This window comes from Haematobia irritans, chromosome 4 (genome assembly GCF_050003625.1).
Source record: "Haematobia irritans isolate KBUSLIRL chromosome 4, ASM5000362v1, whole genome shotgun sequence".
Lineage (NCBI taxonomy): Eukaryota > Metazoa > Arthropoda > Insecta > Diptera > Muscidae > Haematobia > Haematobia irritans.
In genome coordinates, this window is record NC_134400.1 from 178,460,862 (window position 1) to 178,476,597 (window position 15,736).

The window sequence follows — 15,736 nt, forward strand, 5'->3', positions numbered from 1 at the left end:
GACCAGAGAACAATAAAATCAAATAAATAAAATGTGAAACCAAGTGGTATCGGGGAAAAATGCGAACACATCTAAAGAATGAATGACTGGCACCTTAGATGCCTTTGGTATCAGAAACAACCAAATCAGGCAGCACCAGCCATATCTAACCAACAATGGGACATATCACCAATGTGGTACTATTTCAAGAATTATAGTCTTTGAACTACTCTACAACGAATACTTACTACTAACGCAATGATGAAGATGATGACGACGAAGGCGACGAGGCAGTGGGGAAAAACAATACAGTGGGGAAAAACAATACAGGGCCAGAGAAGATTTAATGTTAATGTTGTGCTAAGGAAGTCATAAAAAAGTAGGATTTTTTGCTGTGTCTTTCCCTTCTTTATTAGAAATAGAATAAGAACGTTCGTTACATAGAGTATCATATTAAATACCTACCCCTCCCTATGGTATCACTTTTCTATAAACACATCCCTCCTGTCAACCAATTGTTTTTTCTCTCTCCCCCCCCAACAGCCCACACAGCCAAGCAACCTATCAAGAAATCTGTAACTGAAGCTCAAGGACAATCTTGGAGATTTATGGTGAACAATTTGTCATTTGATTGGGAATTGTTTTTCTTTTAATTTCAGTTTGTAAATTTGTGGTACATATTTAACAAATAGCCTACTGTTTGTGAGTGCTCCTGTGTGGCTTTAAATTATGCCCAAAGGGTGCGAAATTCTGTAAATAGCTGTATATAATGTTTTCTGTTTGTTCTTAAACTTTCGCTAAAATGCTGGCAAGCTGCTATGCACTATGGTCTTGAATGAAAGTAAGTTTTAAGGGATACCATACAAGGTCCAACAACGAACTGAATCATCATTTTTAAGCCGTTCTTCGGTTAGGTATAGTGGCAGCCCGTTATTTTAGGCTCACATAGACTATTCAGTCCATTGTGATACCACCAGTGGTGAACTTCTCTCATATCATGGAGTGCTGCCCGATTCTATGTTTAGTATAGAGGTGTGCACGTGAGTAATATTTTGCTCACGCTCACGCACACTCACGACGGAGAAATCTTATTCACGCACGATATTTTTTGGTAGGACTCACGCTCACGCACGCTCACGAAAAGAAAATTTGTACTCACGCACGAAATTCTTTTAAATGTCGTGACTCACGAAAAATGTCGTGACTCACGAATAATTTTATGAGTGATTTACCTTTAGAACCTGACTGAAAACATGAGTATGGTTAAAATCGTTTGCGTTATAAAAATCTTACCACCTAGGATGTCACTAAAATTATAAATGAATTCAAATCGTAAGCATTTTATGTTCGTCAACGGGATTATTTTCGTAAGCGTGTTTTTCCGAAATTCGTACTCACGCACACTCACGAAGATATTATTTTCGTGACTCACGCTCACGCACGACATTTGGTTGGTTAATCACGCTCACGCACACTCACGCCGTTGCCACCAACGTGACTCACGACTCACGCGTGAGTCACGAAAATTTTCGTGAGTCACGACAATTTCGTGTCACGTGCACACCTCTAGTTTAGTACAATGATAAGGGATCTCTCTTTTATAGAGGAGTCCGAACGGCGTTTCACATTACAGTGAAACCACTTAGAGAAGCTTTGAAACACTCAGAAATATCACCAGCATTACTGAGAGGAGATAGATAATCCATCACTGAAAATAGTTTTGATGTTTGATCGTAACAGGGCAAGGCAATGGTTAGCATGCCAGTAACCATTGCACCACGGTGGCTCCCTGGCATGTTGACCGTTTTTGGTTGATGCATGCTGAGTGCTGTTGGAGTGTCATTTGTCTACGGCCGCAATGTTTGTCTGTCCAGGGCTTCCACGCTGTCTTTTTCCCGCTAGTATTCGGGATTTATTTTGACCCGACAAACGATGAATACGAAACATTACCATCGCGACTCTTGAGTTCTGGTGACCAATCGAAGGTATCAATTTTCAGCTGATCTCTTTGATACACAGAAAAAAATATCACCAAAATATTTCCAATTAAAAAGTTAATTGAAGTTGAAAATTTTTTCAATTAATAAATTAATTGATACAATTAACTTTTTAATCATGATAGAAACATTAAGTTAATTAAGTCAATGATTGAAAATTTTTAAATTTTTAATTAAAAAAGTAATTGATACAATAAACTTTTTAATCAAATTCGGAAGACTAATTCAGTTAAAAAAGTCGATTTTTTTTTTTAATTTTTAATTAAAAATGTATTTCAAACAATCATTTGTTAATCCAAATAAAAACTCTAAGCCAATTCAGAAAGTAATTAAAAATAGTTACCTTTTTTATACCCACCACCATAGAATGGTGACGGGGGCATAATAAGTTTGTCATTCCGTTTGTAACACATCGAAATATCGATTTCCGACTATATAAAGTATATATATTCTTGATCAGGGAGAAATTCTAAGACGATATAAGCATGTCCGTCTGTCTGTCTGTTGTAATCACGCTACAGTCTTCAATAATGAAGCAATCGTGCTGAAATTTTGCACAAACTCGTCTTTTGACTGCAGGCAGGTCAAGTTCGAAGATGGGCTATATCGGTCCAGGTTTTGATATAGTTCCCATATAAACCGACCTCCCGATTTGGGGTATTGGACTTATAGAAATTGTAGTTTTTATCCAATTTGCCTGAAATTTAAAATCTAAAGGGTATTTTATGACCATAAAGGGGTGTGCCAAAAATGGTGAGTATCGGTTCATGTGTTGGTATAGCCCCCATATAGACCGATCTCCCGATTTTGTTTCTTGGGCTTATAGAAACCGCAATTTTTATTCAATTTACCTGAAATTGGAAATCTAGAGGTATTTTAGGACCATAAAGAGGTGTGCCGAAAATGGTGAGTATTTTGGTATAGCCCCCATATAGGCCGATTTCCCGATTTTACTTCTTGGGCCTGTAGAAACCGTAGTTTTTATCCAATTTGTCTGAAATTGGAAATCTAGAGGTATTTTAGGACCATAAAGAGGTGTGCCGAAAATAGTGAGTATACGTCCATATTTTGGTATAGCCCCCATATAGACCGATTTCCCGATTTTACTTCTTGGGCTTCTAGAATCCGATGTTTTTATCCTATTTGCCTGAAATCTAAAGGTATTTTCGGGTCATAAAGTGGTGTGCCGAAAACGGTGAGTATCGGTCCATATTTTAGTATAGCCCCCATAAGAACGATCTCCGGATTTAACTCCTTGGGTTTCTAGAAACCGTAGTTTTTATCTGATTTGCCTGAAATTTTAAATATTCTCACAAAAACGTGTATCGGATTAAGTTTTTATGGTCCATTTGGTAATGCCTCCATATAGACCGACTTCACTTCTTGAGGGTTCAGAAGGCGCACTGATCATGAAAATTGCTTGAAACTCAATGTAAAATTTCCAGATTTTACTTCTACAGATTTAAGATTTCAAATCAAGACGTTATTTTATAATTTTCTTGCACACTTACAAGAGATGTTAATGATTCCTCTAAAACTCAAACAAAAATGGTTCTTATAAATCCAGAATCTGATATAGTCCTCATAGGTGAAATCTTTAAATTTATCTTCGGGAAGTGTCCTCAAGTCCTCAAGCCCTCCTGAAATTTCAAAGGAAACCCTAATATTTGGTTCATGGTGGTGGGTATTTAAGATTCGGCCCGGCCGAACTTAGTGCTGTATATACTTGTAAATTAATAAATTAATTGAGTTTTGCAATCAACATCAAAAAAATTTTTAATTGAATCAATTATTGAAATTTGCAAAAAAATCAATTAATTTTTTAATGAAGAATTTTTTCTATGCCCAATTAAAACTGTGATTGATACTATCATTTTCGTGATTGAAGACATTTCAATCAAAAAATTAATTGGATCAATTAATTTGGTGATTGAATCAGAAAAAAAAATTTTTTCTAAATCTGAACCGATTTCAACCAAATTTGGCACGCATAGCTACAATGCTAATTGTACTCCCTGTGCAAAATTTCAATTACATCGGAGTAAAAGATTGACCACTGTGGTCATATGAGTGTAAATCGGGCGAACGATATATATGGGAGCTATATCTAAATCTGAACCGATTTCAATAAAATTTGGCACACTTGACTACACTACTAATTGTACTCCTAGTGCAAAATTTCAACCAAATTGGGGTAAAACTCTGGCTTCTGGGACCGTATTAGTCCATATCGGGTGAAATATATAAAGGGTGATTTGTTAAGAGCTTGATAACTTTTTAAAAAAAAAAACGCATAAAATTTTGCAAAATCTCATCGGTTCTTTATTTGAAACGTTAGATTGGTCCATGACATTTACTTTTTGAAGATAATTTCATTTAAATGTTGACCGCGGCTGCGTCTTAGGTGGTCCATTCGGAAAGTCCAATTTTGGGCAACTTTTTCGAGCATTTCGGCCGGAATAGCCGAAATTTCTTCGGAAATGTTGTCTTCCAAAGCTGGAATAGTTGCTGGCTTATTTCTGTAGACTTTAGACTTGACGTAGCCCCACAAAAAATAGTCTAAAGGCGTCAAATCGCATGATCTTGGTGGCCAACTTACCGGTCCATTTCTTGAGATGAATTGTTCTCCGAAGTTTTCCCTCAAAATGGCCATAGAATCGCGAGCTGTGTGGCATGTAGCGCCATCTTGTTGAAACCACATGTCAACCAAGTTCAGTTCTTCCATTTTTGGCAACAAAAAGTTTGTTAGCATCGAACGATAGCGATCGCCATTCACCGTAACGTTGCGTCCAACAGCATCTTTGAAAAAATACGGTCCAATGATTCCACCAGCGTACAAACCACACCAAACAGTGCATTTTTCGGGATGCATGGGCAGTTCTTGAACGGCTTCTGGTTGCCCTTCACTCCAAATGCGGCAATTTTGCTTATTTACGTAGCCATTCAACCAGAAATGAGCCTCATCGCTGAACAAAATTTGTCGATAAAAAAGCGGATTTTCTGCCAACTTTTCTAGGGCCCATTCACTGAAAATTCGACGTTGTGGCAGATCGTAAGTCTATTAATGATGAAATGTCAAAGCATACTGAGCATCTTTCTCTTTGACACCATGTCTGAAATCCCACGTGATCTGTCAAATACTAATGCATGAAAATCCTAACCTCAAAAGAATCACCCTTTATATGGGAGCTATATCTAAATCTGAACCGATTTCAATAAAATTTAGCACACTTGACTATAGAACTAATTGTTCTTCTTGTGCAAAATTTTAAGCAAATTAGGGTAAAACTCTGAATTCTGTGGCCATATAAGTCCATATCGGGCGAAATATATATATGGGAGCTATATCTAAATCTGAACCGATTTCTTCCAAAATCAATAGGGTTCTATTCTGAGCCAAAAAAACACATACTTGTGCCAAATTTTAAGTCGATTGGACTAAAACTGCGACCTAGACTTTGATTACAAAAATGTGTTCACGGGCAGGCGGACAGTCGCACAGACGGACAGACGGACATGGCTATATCGACTCAGGAGCCCACCCTGAACATTTTTGCTAAAGACACCATGTGTCTATCTCGTCTCCTTCTGGGTGTTGCAAACATATGCACTAACTTATAATACCCAGTTCCACAGTCTGGCGCAGGGTATAAATAGTTCATTATAGCACAAGGACATGACTGGTTTTCATTATCGGGCCGATTTTCGCCCCTTTCTAGATGTCTGGAATATCGAGGTCGCTGAGACGCAGTAAATAAATGTGTCCAGGTACCTTTTTCTTGAGCATTTTCGTAGCCAATCCATCTGGTCAAATATCGTTCGATCTTTTGGCAGCCTTTGTCGCCTAACTCACTGTGCTGATCACACGGAAGTTACGTGTCAGCTTTCGGTCTGCACGACCTTGCAGTGGGAACGCCCGATAAATTGTCTGCAGAAAACTGCTGCTGTACAGACATTATCCATAGGAGATCGCTGTTCAAAAGTTACGACAATTTTTGGCCTTTCTTGTTTTAGCTGTAAACGTTTGAGGAAGTTGATGTGCTTATCCTGAAATTCATGTTGGCTTCGCTCCTACTTCAAAGCAGACAATTATCGTGATAGCCATGGTGAAATGGTTAATATGCCTACCTTGCCTGCAAATGGTCGTGGCTTCAATCCCAGTTTCGACCGAACACCAAAAAAATTTTCAGAAAGGGTCTATACCATCTCAGTAATGGCGGTCCTATAGTATTTGCTTCCCAGCAGAAAAACAACAAAAAAAACCAATAACATTCTTCTTTTCGGATCCGGAAGTGGTGCAAAATTGGTTCAGAAGCATTGAATTTTATATGGGCGTTTCATAGGTATTAAGTTCGAGTTTAGCCGCTAAAATCGTCATTTTTTCACGATTACTTTTCTTTAATAATCCATTTTAAGGAATACAAACTGTGTGAAAATTTGCTTTGGGCTATTCTCCATCAAGTTATAATGAAATCTTAAACAAAAATGTATAATTTTATGTTTTTTTTTACTGATTTAGTTTTCACTTTAGTGAAAAAATGACGATTTTAGCGGCAAAACTCGAACTTAATACCAACCTTTACATGAAAATACATAGACTTTCAAGCGGGATTGATGACAGATACTCTCACAAGTATATCGGTTCAACTTATACGTTTCCCGAAATTAAATTTTCTACAGATGGAGACTACATCAGATTTGGGATTTATAAGAACCAGTTTTGTTTACTCGAATAAGCATGACAGCTTTGATAAAAAATTGAGATTTCTAGAAACCCAAGAAGTCATATCGGGAAATCGGTCTACATGGTGGCTATTCCAAAACAAGGACTACTACACACCATATTCAGCACAACTATTTGTGGACCTAAATTACTTTCAGATATTGATTTTCATCCAAATCGGATAAAAATGTTTCTTGCTAGAAGCCCAAGACAAATCAGGAGATCGGTCCATATGGCGACTATACCAAAACATGGCCCGATACACATCATATTCAGCACACCTATTTATGAATCTAAAAAACATCTGGATTTCCAATTTGAGGCAAATTGGACAGAAATTGTGCACGAAGGCCAAGAATTCAAATCGGGAGATTCATCTATATGGAGACTATACAACAAGTACGCCGATACACACCATATTCGGACATCTACTTGTGGACCCACACTCTTAGAAAAATATGTTTTTCATATGTTCCGATATAAACAAAATGTGTTTCGGGCACAATTTTAAACACACAATATATTTAAGTGCAAACAAGGAATGTTCCTAAACTAACACTAAATGTTTGGGACATCTATGTTAATATGTTAGAATATATTATGTTTGGGGCATGAATGTTTCATAAAAATCATATGTGTGAATGCAAACATATATAAATTTACAAATTTCGACTAAACATACATATGTTGTGATATTTTATTCAAAGCGACAGAGAGAGTATAGAGAAAGAAATAGAGATGGAAACCGGGAGAGTTGACGGGAGAGTCCACGTGGCAAACAAATGTATGTTTCTGTTAAATAATGTTATGTTTGCATGGGCTCGTGGGCGCTGCAAACTATGCTATATAAGTGTAACTTATAACGATAATTATCTACTGGTGACTATAACAGCTACGTAGTCCAGTGGGTAGTTTGTTGGCTTACAAACTGTATAGTCCTCGGTTCGATTCTCCGTGCAGGCGAAAGGTAAAATTTAAAAAATTTATAAAAGTGAATAATTTCTTTAACATTATTTGTATTATAGAAAAAGGTGCCAAGAACTAAAATATTTCGAGGAAGTGAAAATTACGAGTATGTTAGGCAATGAGCACAATCGTCTTTGGGAAACATTCTTCCAAGCATATGATATTTTTGGGCTCAAAATGCTTCCAAACATATGATATGTTCACATAAAACAAACATATTAATGTTTCGGCAGTATCCAATAATATATGTGCTTCCTGCAAAATATGTTTGGAACATATGTTAAAGAAGCGATTTTTTTTGAGGGTGCATAATAATCTTAGATCTCCAATTTCAAGCAAATCGGATTAAATCTAAAATCCCAAGAGGTCATATCAGAAGATGGGTGTATATGGGGCCCATGCCAAAACATGGGGGCACACCTATATATGTAGTTGTGTAAAGTACCTCTACATTTTGAATTTCTTGCAAATCGGATAGGATTTGCTTTGTCTAAAGCTGGACCGATACATCCCATATTCGGCGCAACTATCTGTGGGCTCAAAATACCTTTAGATTTAGAATCGGATAACATTGCGATTTCTAGTAGCACAAAATGTAAAATCGGAAGATCGATCGATGGGGGATATACCAAAACATGAACCAATACCCATTATATTACGCATATTACATTATGGTGTCTGAGAGCCAAAGAAATCGGGAGATCGGCCTATATGGGGACTATACCAGAACATTGACCGATTCTCACTCTGTTGAGCTTCGTTGTCATTTTTGTTAAAAGCCTATTGGTTGATTTAGGCCAACACCAAAAGTCGATTTTAGTTATCTTTCCAAACTATCAAAAGACTATTGCACCCAGAGAAGGAATATGATCACCTCAAACATGTTTTAAGATCAAAATGTTATTTTTGGGTGGTGACCATGTAACATGGTTTTCGCAACCATGTTATTTTCTCGGAAATCATGTATCTGATTTCGGCAAGCAGGTTATATTTGATGAGAAAATAACATTTTAGTGACAAACATGTTACATGGTCACCATACAAAAATAACATTTTGCTCTTGAAACATGTTTGGGGTGATCATATTCCTTCTCTGCGTGTGATAGAATAGAATATTAAGACAATAAAAAGTTTGATGAAAATCGATTTTCGACTCTATTCTCCACCTGTGGCTTTAAAATTTTCTGCTCTGTCTATAAATAATTGAAGTAAAAAACTTTAAACATATTCATTGATTGTTTTGCATTAAACATTAAAATATTTTGTTTTATTTATTATCATCTTTTCATATTCTTTTTTCAATATTGTTGTTTTTTCGTACATTGTCATACAAACTTTTATATAATTTTTAAAAGTAAAAAAAAATATATATATATAAACAAAAAATGGATTATCATAAAATATAATACATAAAAAAAACAAATTATATATTTTTACAAATAATTATAAATGTAATAGTAATAATACATATTTTCAAAAACAAATTATGTTAATTCAATAATAATTTATAATTTAATAACATTGAAAAATAAAAATAATAAAATAATATTTAAGAATATTTTCCACATAAGATTTTCAATATATCTTTGAAATCGGAAAACACTTCAATAAGTGTAATCGACTCATTAAGGGGGAAAACGGAAAATATTTTCAAAATTTCTTTCTTTGCTCTTTCACTCGTTTTCATGCATTGGTCTGAAATCATTATTGCTATTATTTGTAGCTCTTGACTTTGTGATTGTTTCTAAGATTAAAAGATTGATTAAAATTTGAAATAAGAAAAATATTTGCTTATGTGGTATGTATCATCATTTATCGTTAAGATTGTGAGAACATTTTAAAAACTACATTTCATTTGTTTGTGATAATTTTTATTTAGTGGTATTGAAATTTCTATGCATTCGGGATTTTTGTTTTCATTAAAATTTCTTTTAAAAATACATATTCCTTTAAAAATACATATTTCAAAGTATTCATACTTTGCTCTTCCCTCATATAATTTATCAATTATTTTTTATTTAAAATTAATATTTTTTTAATTTCATTTTTATTTTTTTATTCCACATTTTTTTCACAATTTTGTTTTTATTTTTTTTGCAAATTTTATATATAATGAAAATCATTTCAATTTAAAATCTTAGAATTATTACACAATTTTATATGTTATGTTTTTATGTTTGCTTTTGATTGTGTTTTTTTTATATTATTTTTTTGTATTAGTGGTGTTTTTACTTTATTTTTTTTTTACTTATATTAAAATAATGAGAGCTTTTTTGGGAGGCCTCATTTATTTAAAATTTTTTTCTTTTTATTTTGTCCTTTCATCATATCATTAACTCTCTCCTCTTTGTCATTCTCCTTTATACTTGACACCCTTAGGTCATTTAGTAGCAGTTGGATTTGCGGTTATTGTTGGCGCTGCTAACAACCTTAAAGTGTTGTCTATCGGAACGACGGGAAGCATGATTTTTGGATTGTACATCACGTACCTTATTGGCCCTTTTGATGGCCGAACGGCATATGTCCTTACGATCCTTTTTCGATTGGGTCTAGAAGAAATAAAACACAAAAATATAATTAAAAATATAATGTACACTGAGATAGATTTGTGTAAACATTCTAAATTTTTTTGGCAATTTTATAAAAAAAAGAGATTAAATCAATGACAACACAAATTTTATTGGTTGATCCCCAAACACACTAAGTGTATAAGGTGGGTGGGGCATTTTTGAGAGAAAAGATGGCACAGCGTTTGAACAAATCCAAATTGATTTCAAAATAAAAGTTAAGAAATAGTAAACAAAAAAAATATATATGGCCCTAAGTTCGGCCAGGCCGAATCTTATGTACCCTCCACCTAATCTTATGTACCCTCCTCTACTAAAGACTGTCATCCACAAGCGAATTACTCGGGTTGCGGTAACACATGCCGATGGCAAGGTATCTTAAAAAGTCCTTAACACCGTCTTCTAAATTGTAAGTTATTCCATACGGGGGATGTATTAAACAAAATAAAAAAAGACCGATTAAAAACGACAAAATTTTCTATAGAAATAAAATGTTGACATAATTTTCTATAGAAATAAAATTTTGACTAAATTTTCTATAGAAATAAAATTTTGACAAAATTTTCTATACAAATAAAATTTTGACAAAATTATCTATAGAAATAAAATTTTGATAAAATTTTCTATAGAAATAAAATTTTGACAAAATTTTCTATAGAAATAAATATTGACAAAATTTTCCACAGAAATAAAACTTTAACAAAATTTTCTACAGAAATAAAATTTTGACAAAACTTTCTATAGTAATAACATTTTGACAAAATTTTCTATAGAAATAAAATTTTGGTAGATTATTTTTGGCGATATGGACCAATTTTTGCGTGGTTGTTAAAGACCATATACTAACACCACGTATCAAATTTCAACCGGATCGGATGAATTTTGCTCCGCAAAGAGGTTCCGAAGGTCAAATCTGGGGATCGGTTTATATGGGGGCTATATATAGTTATGTACCGATATGGACCAATTTTTGGTTGTTTGTTAGAGGCCATATACTGACACCACGTACCAAATTTCAACTGGATCGGATGAATATTGCTCCACTAAGAGGCTCCGGAGGTCAAATCTGGGGATCGGTTTATATGGGTGCTATATATGATTATAGACCGATATGTACCAATTTTTGCATGGTTGTTATAGACCATATACTAACACCACATACGAAATTTCAACTGGATCGGATGAATTTTGCTCCTCCAAGAGGCTCTGGAGGTCAAATCTGGGGATCGGTTTATATGGGGGCTATATATAATTATGGACCGATATGGACCAATTTTTGCATGGTTGTTAGAGACCATATACTAACACCATGTACCAAATTTCAGCCGCAACGGATGAATATTGCTCCGGAAGTCAAATCTGGGGATCGGTTTATATGGGTGCTATATATAATTATAGACCGATATGGACCAATTTTTCCATGGTTGTTATAGACCACATACTTACACCACATACCAAATTTCAACCGGATCGGATGAATTTTGCTCCTCCAAGAGGCTCTGCAAGCCAAATCTGGGGGTCGGTTTATATGGGGGCTATACGTAAAAGAGGTCCGATATGGCCCATTTGCAATACCATCCGACCTACATCAATAACAACTACTTATGCCAAGTTTCAAGTCGATAGCTACTTTCGTTGGGAAGTTAGCGTGATTTCAACAGACGGACGGACGGACATGCTCAGATCGACTCAGAATTTCACCACGACCCAGAATATATATACTTTATGGGGTCGTAGAGCAATATTTCGATGTGTTGCAAACGGAATGACAAAGTTAATATATATCCTATGGTGGAGGGTATAAAAAAAAACAATATAGCGCTTTACTTTTCCAACCACTCAGGGCTCATTTTCATGGGACTTGTAAAGTTTCGGCGCTATGTGTATGAGCCACATGAAAATTAGAAACCGTTTTATTTTTGGGGGAACTGTTTGTATTATGAATATAAATCCTAATATTTCAAATTAAATTTAACCCCAATTTCCTTTTTGGGATTGTGCTCTCCTTTTTTAAGGGGGCGTATTTTCGCATTCACACTTTTGCACGAGGGTTGCCTTTTATATTTCGGGTTACACATATTTAATTTTTTCCTAAATATTCATATTTTATCCATCAGTTAGGGTTAATTTTCAGACGGTCTTTTAAACACAACTGAAATAACCCCTAATTTTATTTTGGGGTCAATTTTCATGCCTCAGTTACTTTTTTATGGGGCTTATATTCATTATGAAACTTCGCCTTACATTTGTTGTTCTGTTTGCTCTTTTTCCTGAGACCCATTTTCATAATGCCACAAGTATGAAAGTGGAGCTATGAAAATTAGCCCCAAAGCCTAAATAAAGTATGATACCTAAAAAATATATGGAAAACAACAGCACCAAATTTTTATGTTTTTTGGCGAGTACTGCCATTTTTTTTTGGCGCCCTAAGAAGTTACATTATGAAAATAAACCCTAATATTTCAAATGAAAATTAACCCTAATTTCCTTTTTGGAAATGTGCTTCGTTTTCATGTGAGGTCTATTTTCGCATTCTGGATTTGGAAATGTGCTTCGTTTTCATGTGAGGCCTATTTTCGCATTCTGGATTTGGGCAATGGTGGATATATCAGATTTCTTTTTAAGTGGACATGCTTCTGTCGGGGCTTAAGACTTTTTCCTGTAGGCCCAAAAAAAAACAGTGAACTGTTTTATAGGAAGAATGAACTACCTTGTGGGAATATTGAATTAGATTGTACTCCACATTTTGAGATTTCCACAAACGTTTTTAAAACCAGGAAAATTTAATGCCCTGCTGAACTTTTCACTTCAGTTCACGAAATTATTTCATTTTTAGCCCTGTTTCATTTAAGTTTTGGGGCTCATTTTCCCCTTTTCATATCGCCTCAAGGCTTGAGGTAGATCGAATGGAAATAGATCTTCAAGAAGCTTGGCACCACCATCCCTATGGTGGTACTAACCATCAGACCGACGGATTTGGTACAGGCACATTCTTCTGTACAGACGATCAATTAACCCTGCGACAGATATAGATATTTTCCCGAGTATTAATATTATTTAAGAAAATAAATTCCCTAGGTAATTGATTAAATGTCCACTGATGATACCATACCTTCTGAACTGTGCGTGCCAACAATTCCTGCTTCAATTGTGCAACACTTTGACGATCCAAACGGAAACCATTCGGGGATCTTTGTTGGACAGCTTGGGAATTCTATAAAAAAAAAAAACACGAAGACATTAGCTATTTCTAAAACCTTTCAATTACAATTCACAATTAATTACCTTGCGTGGTACATTCTCCTTGGCTGGCCTATTTTCTTTAGGCTCCTTGACACTGAGATCAAGCTTGACGAAACTTTCAGTGGCGTCTTGGGCCGTTTTAATACTATGATACACTGACATGCTAAAAATGAGGAAATGGATCCAAAAAGAAAGACAAAAGAAAAATTAAAACCAAATTAGTTTTTACCGCCTTTTCTAAATGACCATAGTTAGGGGAAGGACATTAAGTACAACAACAATAACATCATCATCATCTACACCATGCCATTTCACCCACCTTGGATGCTCAATCAATAGGTTCTCATATGGTGTAGCTTCCATATTGATGGGTCCAATGGAGGTGAAACATGGTGGTGGTGTTACGAACCATGATTCGTCCATCTTTTTGGCATTTTCCAATAATGCTGTTCCTCCGATCGCTGTGACCGCTTTCACGACATCCTGCTTTTGTGTTGGGGCCACCACATACAGCGATCGGGTCATACCGCCATCAGCTGTTAACCCGGATTGGCCATTGCGATTTTCTTTGACTGTGCGGGATGGGCTTAATGTTGATACACTTAAACCGCTGTTGCGGGAACTATTGTTATGGGTGTTGTTGTTGCCGCGTGATTTTTGCAAATGGTTGCGTTGCTTTTGAGGCCTTGGACCACTGTAGAGGGAATGCGAATTGATATGTTGTAGGCGCCGTTGTTGGGCCAATGGACTGGGTGCGATGGTAGGAGGTTTGACCGATTTGACGATCTCGATAGTGGTTGCAGTGTTGAGCCCAGCACCTTTGTCGCCAGGCAAGGAGACTTCGTTTTCGTCGTCTGAAAAACAAAAGATGGTAAAGCTGTTAGGTTAGTCGTTATGGAAATTAAAAACGTATCACAGAAAAAGAAGCGCTATATTGACAATAGGATACCAAACAGAGTGACTGATATGTATTACAACCAATTTCAGGTTGCTATCAATTCTAAACAGCTGGTCTGACAAGTGATAGATTTACACCAGGGACAGTTCATTTTATGGTTTACAAGCTAACAAAAGTATTTTGGTATATTGAATTGAGAAAAATATTTGTGGTGAACTTAAAGCGTAATAGTGTGATTGCTTTATATTTGGATGGAAACCAGAAGTATCTATCATTAGAGCCCTACATCATTTAAATGCGAATTAATCTTTTGTTTTTCGTGCCATTGCTCATTACAGTGATACTAGTGGTGTTGCATCGCGTTCAAAACATGGTAAAAATACCAGAAATGATACCAAAAGTGAGGACCATATTTAACCGAAATCCACACCCTTAGTGTTAGAAAACCTGCTCGTGAGCTGAACATATCAAGAGAACGGATTCCATTGAACTTCCAAAAAGTGCTAAAACTCACCGATGCACTAAAAAAGTTAGACTGGAATGTATCAAGAGTTACTTCGCTTGCACGAAGTGGCCAGTTATCGAATTTGGGTTTCTCCGATGAGAAGCCATTCCTAATTGGGCAGTTTGTGACCAAACGAAATGATCGATTTTACTTGCCATAGAGGTCAGCGGAAAATGTACATCTTCGATTGGCCACTCAAGTGCCTCTAATGGTAATTGGAGTATTCAACTACTATGGAGTCAAAATAAATGGCGATTATTATTGGAAAAATGCGCTAAAGACGGTTCTAAAGTCTTGGGCAGACAAACATTTCGACCACAGTCCTTGGACATTCGAACAAGACCTTAAAACCATCGCATTCAGCACACTTCAACCAATAATAGCTTAAAAAGGTGGTTCGTCGCTTCACTTCTACCGTTCAATGGCCACCAAAATCGCTGAATGTCAATTCGTTGGACTTTTGCGCCTGGGGCATTTTGGATTATATGGAAGCTTTATATAAATATGGACCTATACGTAGCGCTTTTCGCAAGGTGGTTAGAAGGCATGTATTAACCTCTCAAACCATATTTCAATCGGATCGGATGAATTTTGCTTCTTCCAGAGACTATAGAAATCAAATCTACAGATCGGTTTTATCGGATGAAATTTGCTCCTCCAATACCATATGACCTGGAACAGCTACTTGCGCTAAATTTCAAGTCGGTAACTTGGTTCGTTTGGAAGTTAGTTCAATACGGACGGACGGACATCGCTAGATCAGAATACACCACGAATATATAAATACGTTATGGGGTTTGTTACCAGTATATCGATGAGTTACAAACCGAATGAAAAATTTATACTAACTTTGCCCCT

The 15,736-nt window shown here is 35.8% G+C and overlaps 2 protein-coding genes across 4 annotated transcripts in view; both read right to left on the bottom strand.

Moving 5' to 3' along the window:
* LOC142233761 (uncharacterized) overlaps positions 1-15,736 on the bottom strand; it is a 175,365-nt gene that overhangs the window by 138,886 nt on the left and 20,743 nt on the right. The window lies entirely within an intron of this gene.
* The window catches only part of TP53INP (Tumor protein p53 inducible nuclear protein), a 44,615-nt gene continuing 37,771 nt past the window's right edge, over positions 8,893-15,736 (bottom strand). For 2 of the 3 annotated variants that reach the window (XM_075304790.1, XM_075304789.1), the window contains exons 3-6: positions 13,795-14,329; positions 13,518-13,638; positions 13,345-13,446; positions 8,893-10,214 (exon numbers count right to left, since the gene is read on the bottom strand). In XM_075304790.1, coding sequence (XP_075160905.1) covers positions 10,050-10,214; positions 13,345-13,446; positions 13,518-13,638; positions 13,795-14,329 — 923 coding nt within the window. In that variant the 3' untranslated portion in view covers positions 8,893-10,049. The remainder of the gene's footprint in view (positions 10,215-13,344; positions 13,447-13,517; positions 13,639-13,794; positions 14,330-15,736) is intronic. The other variant, XM_075304791.1, reaches the window with a different exon arrangement.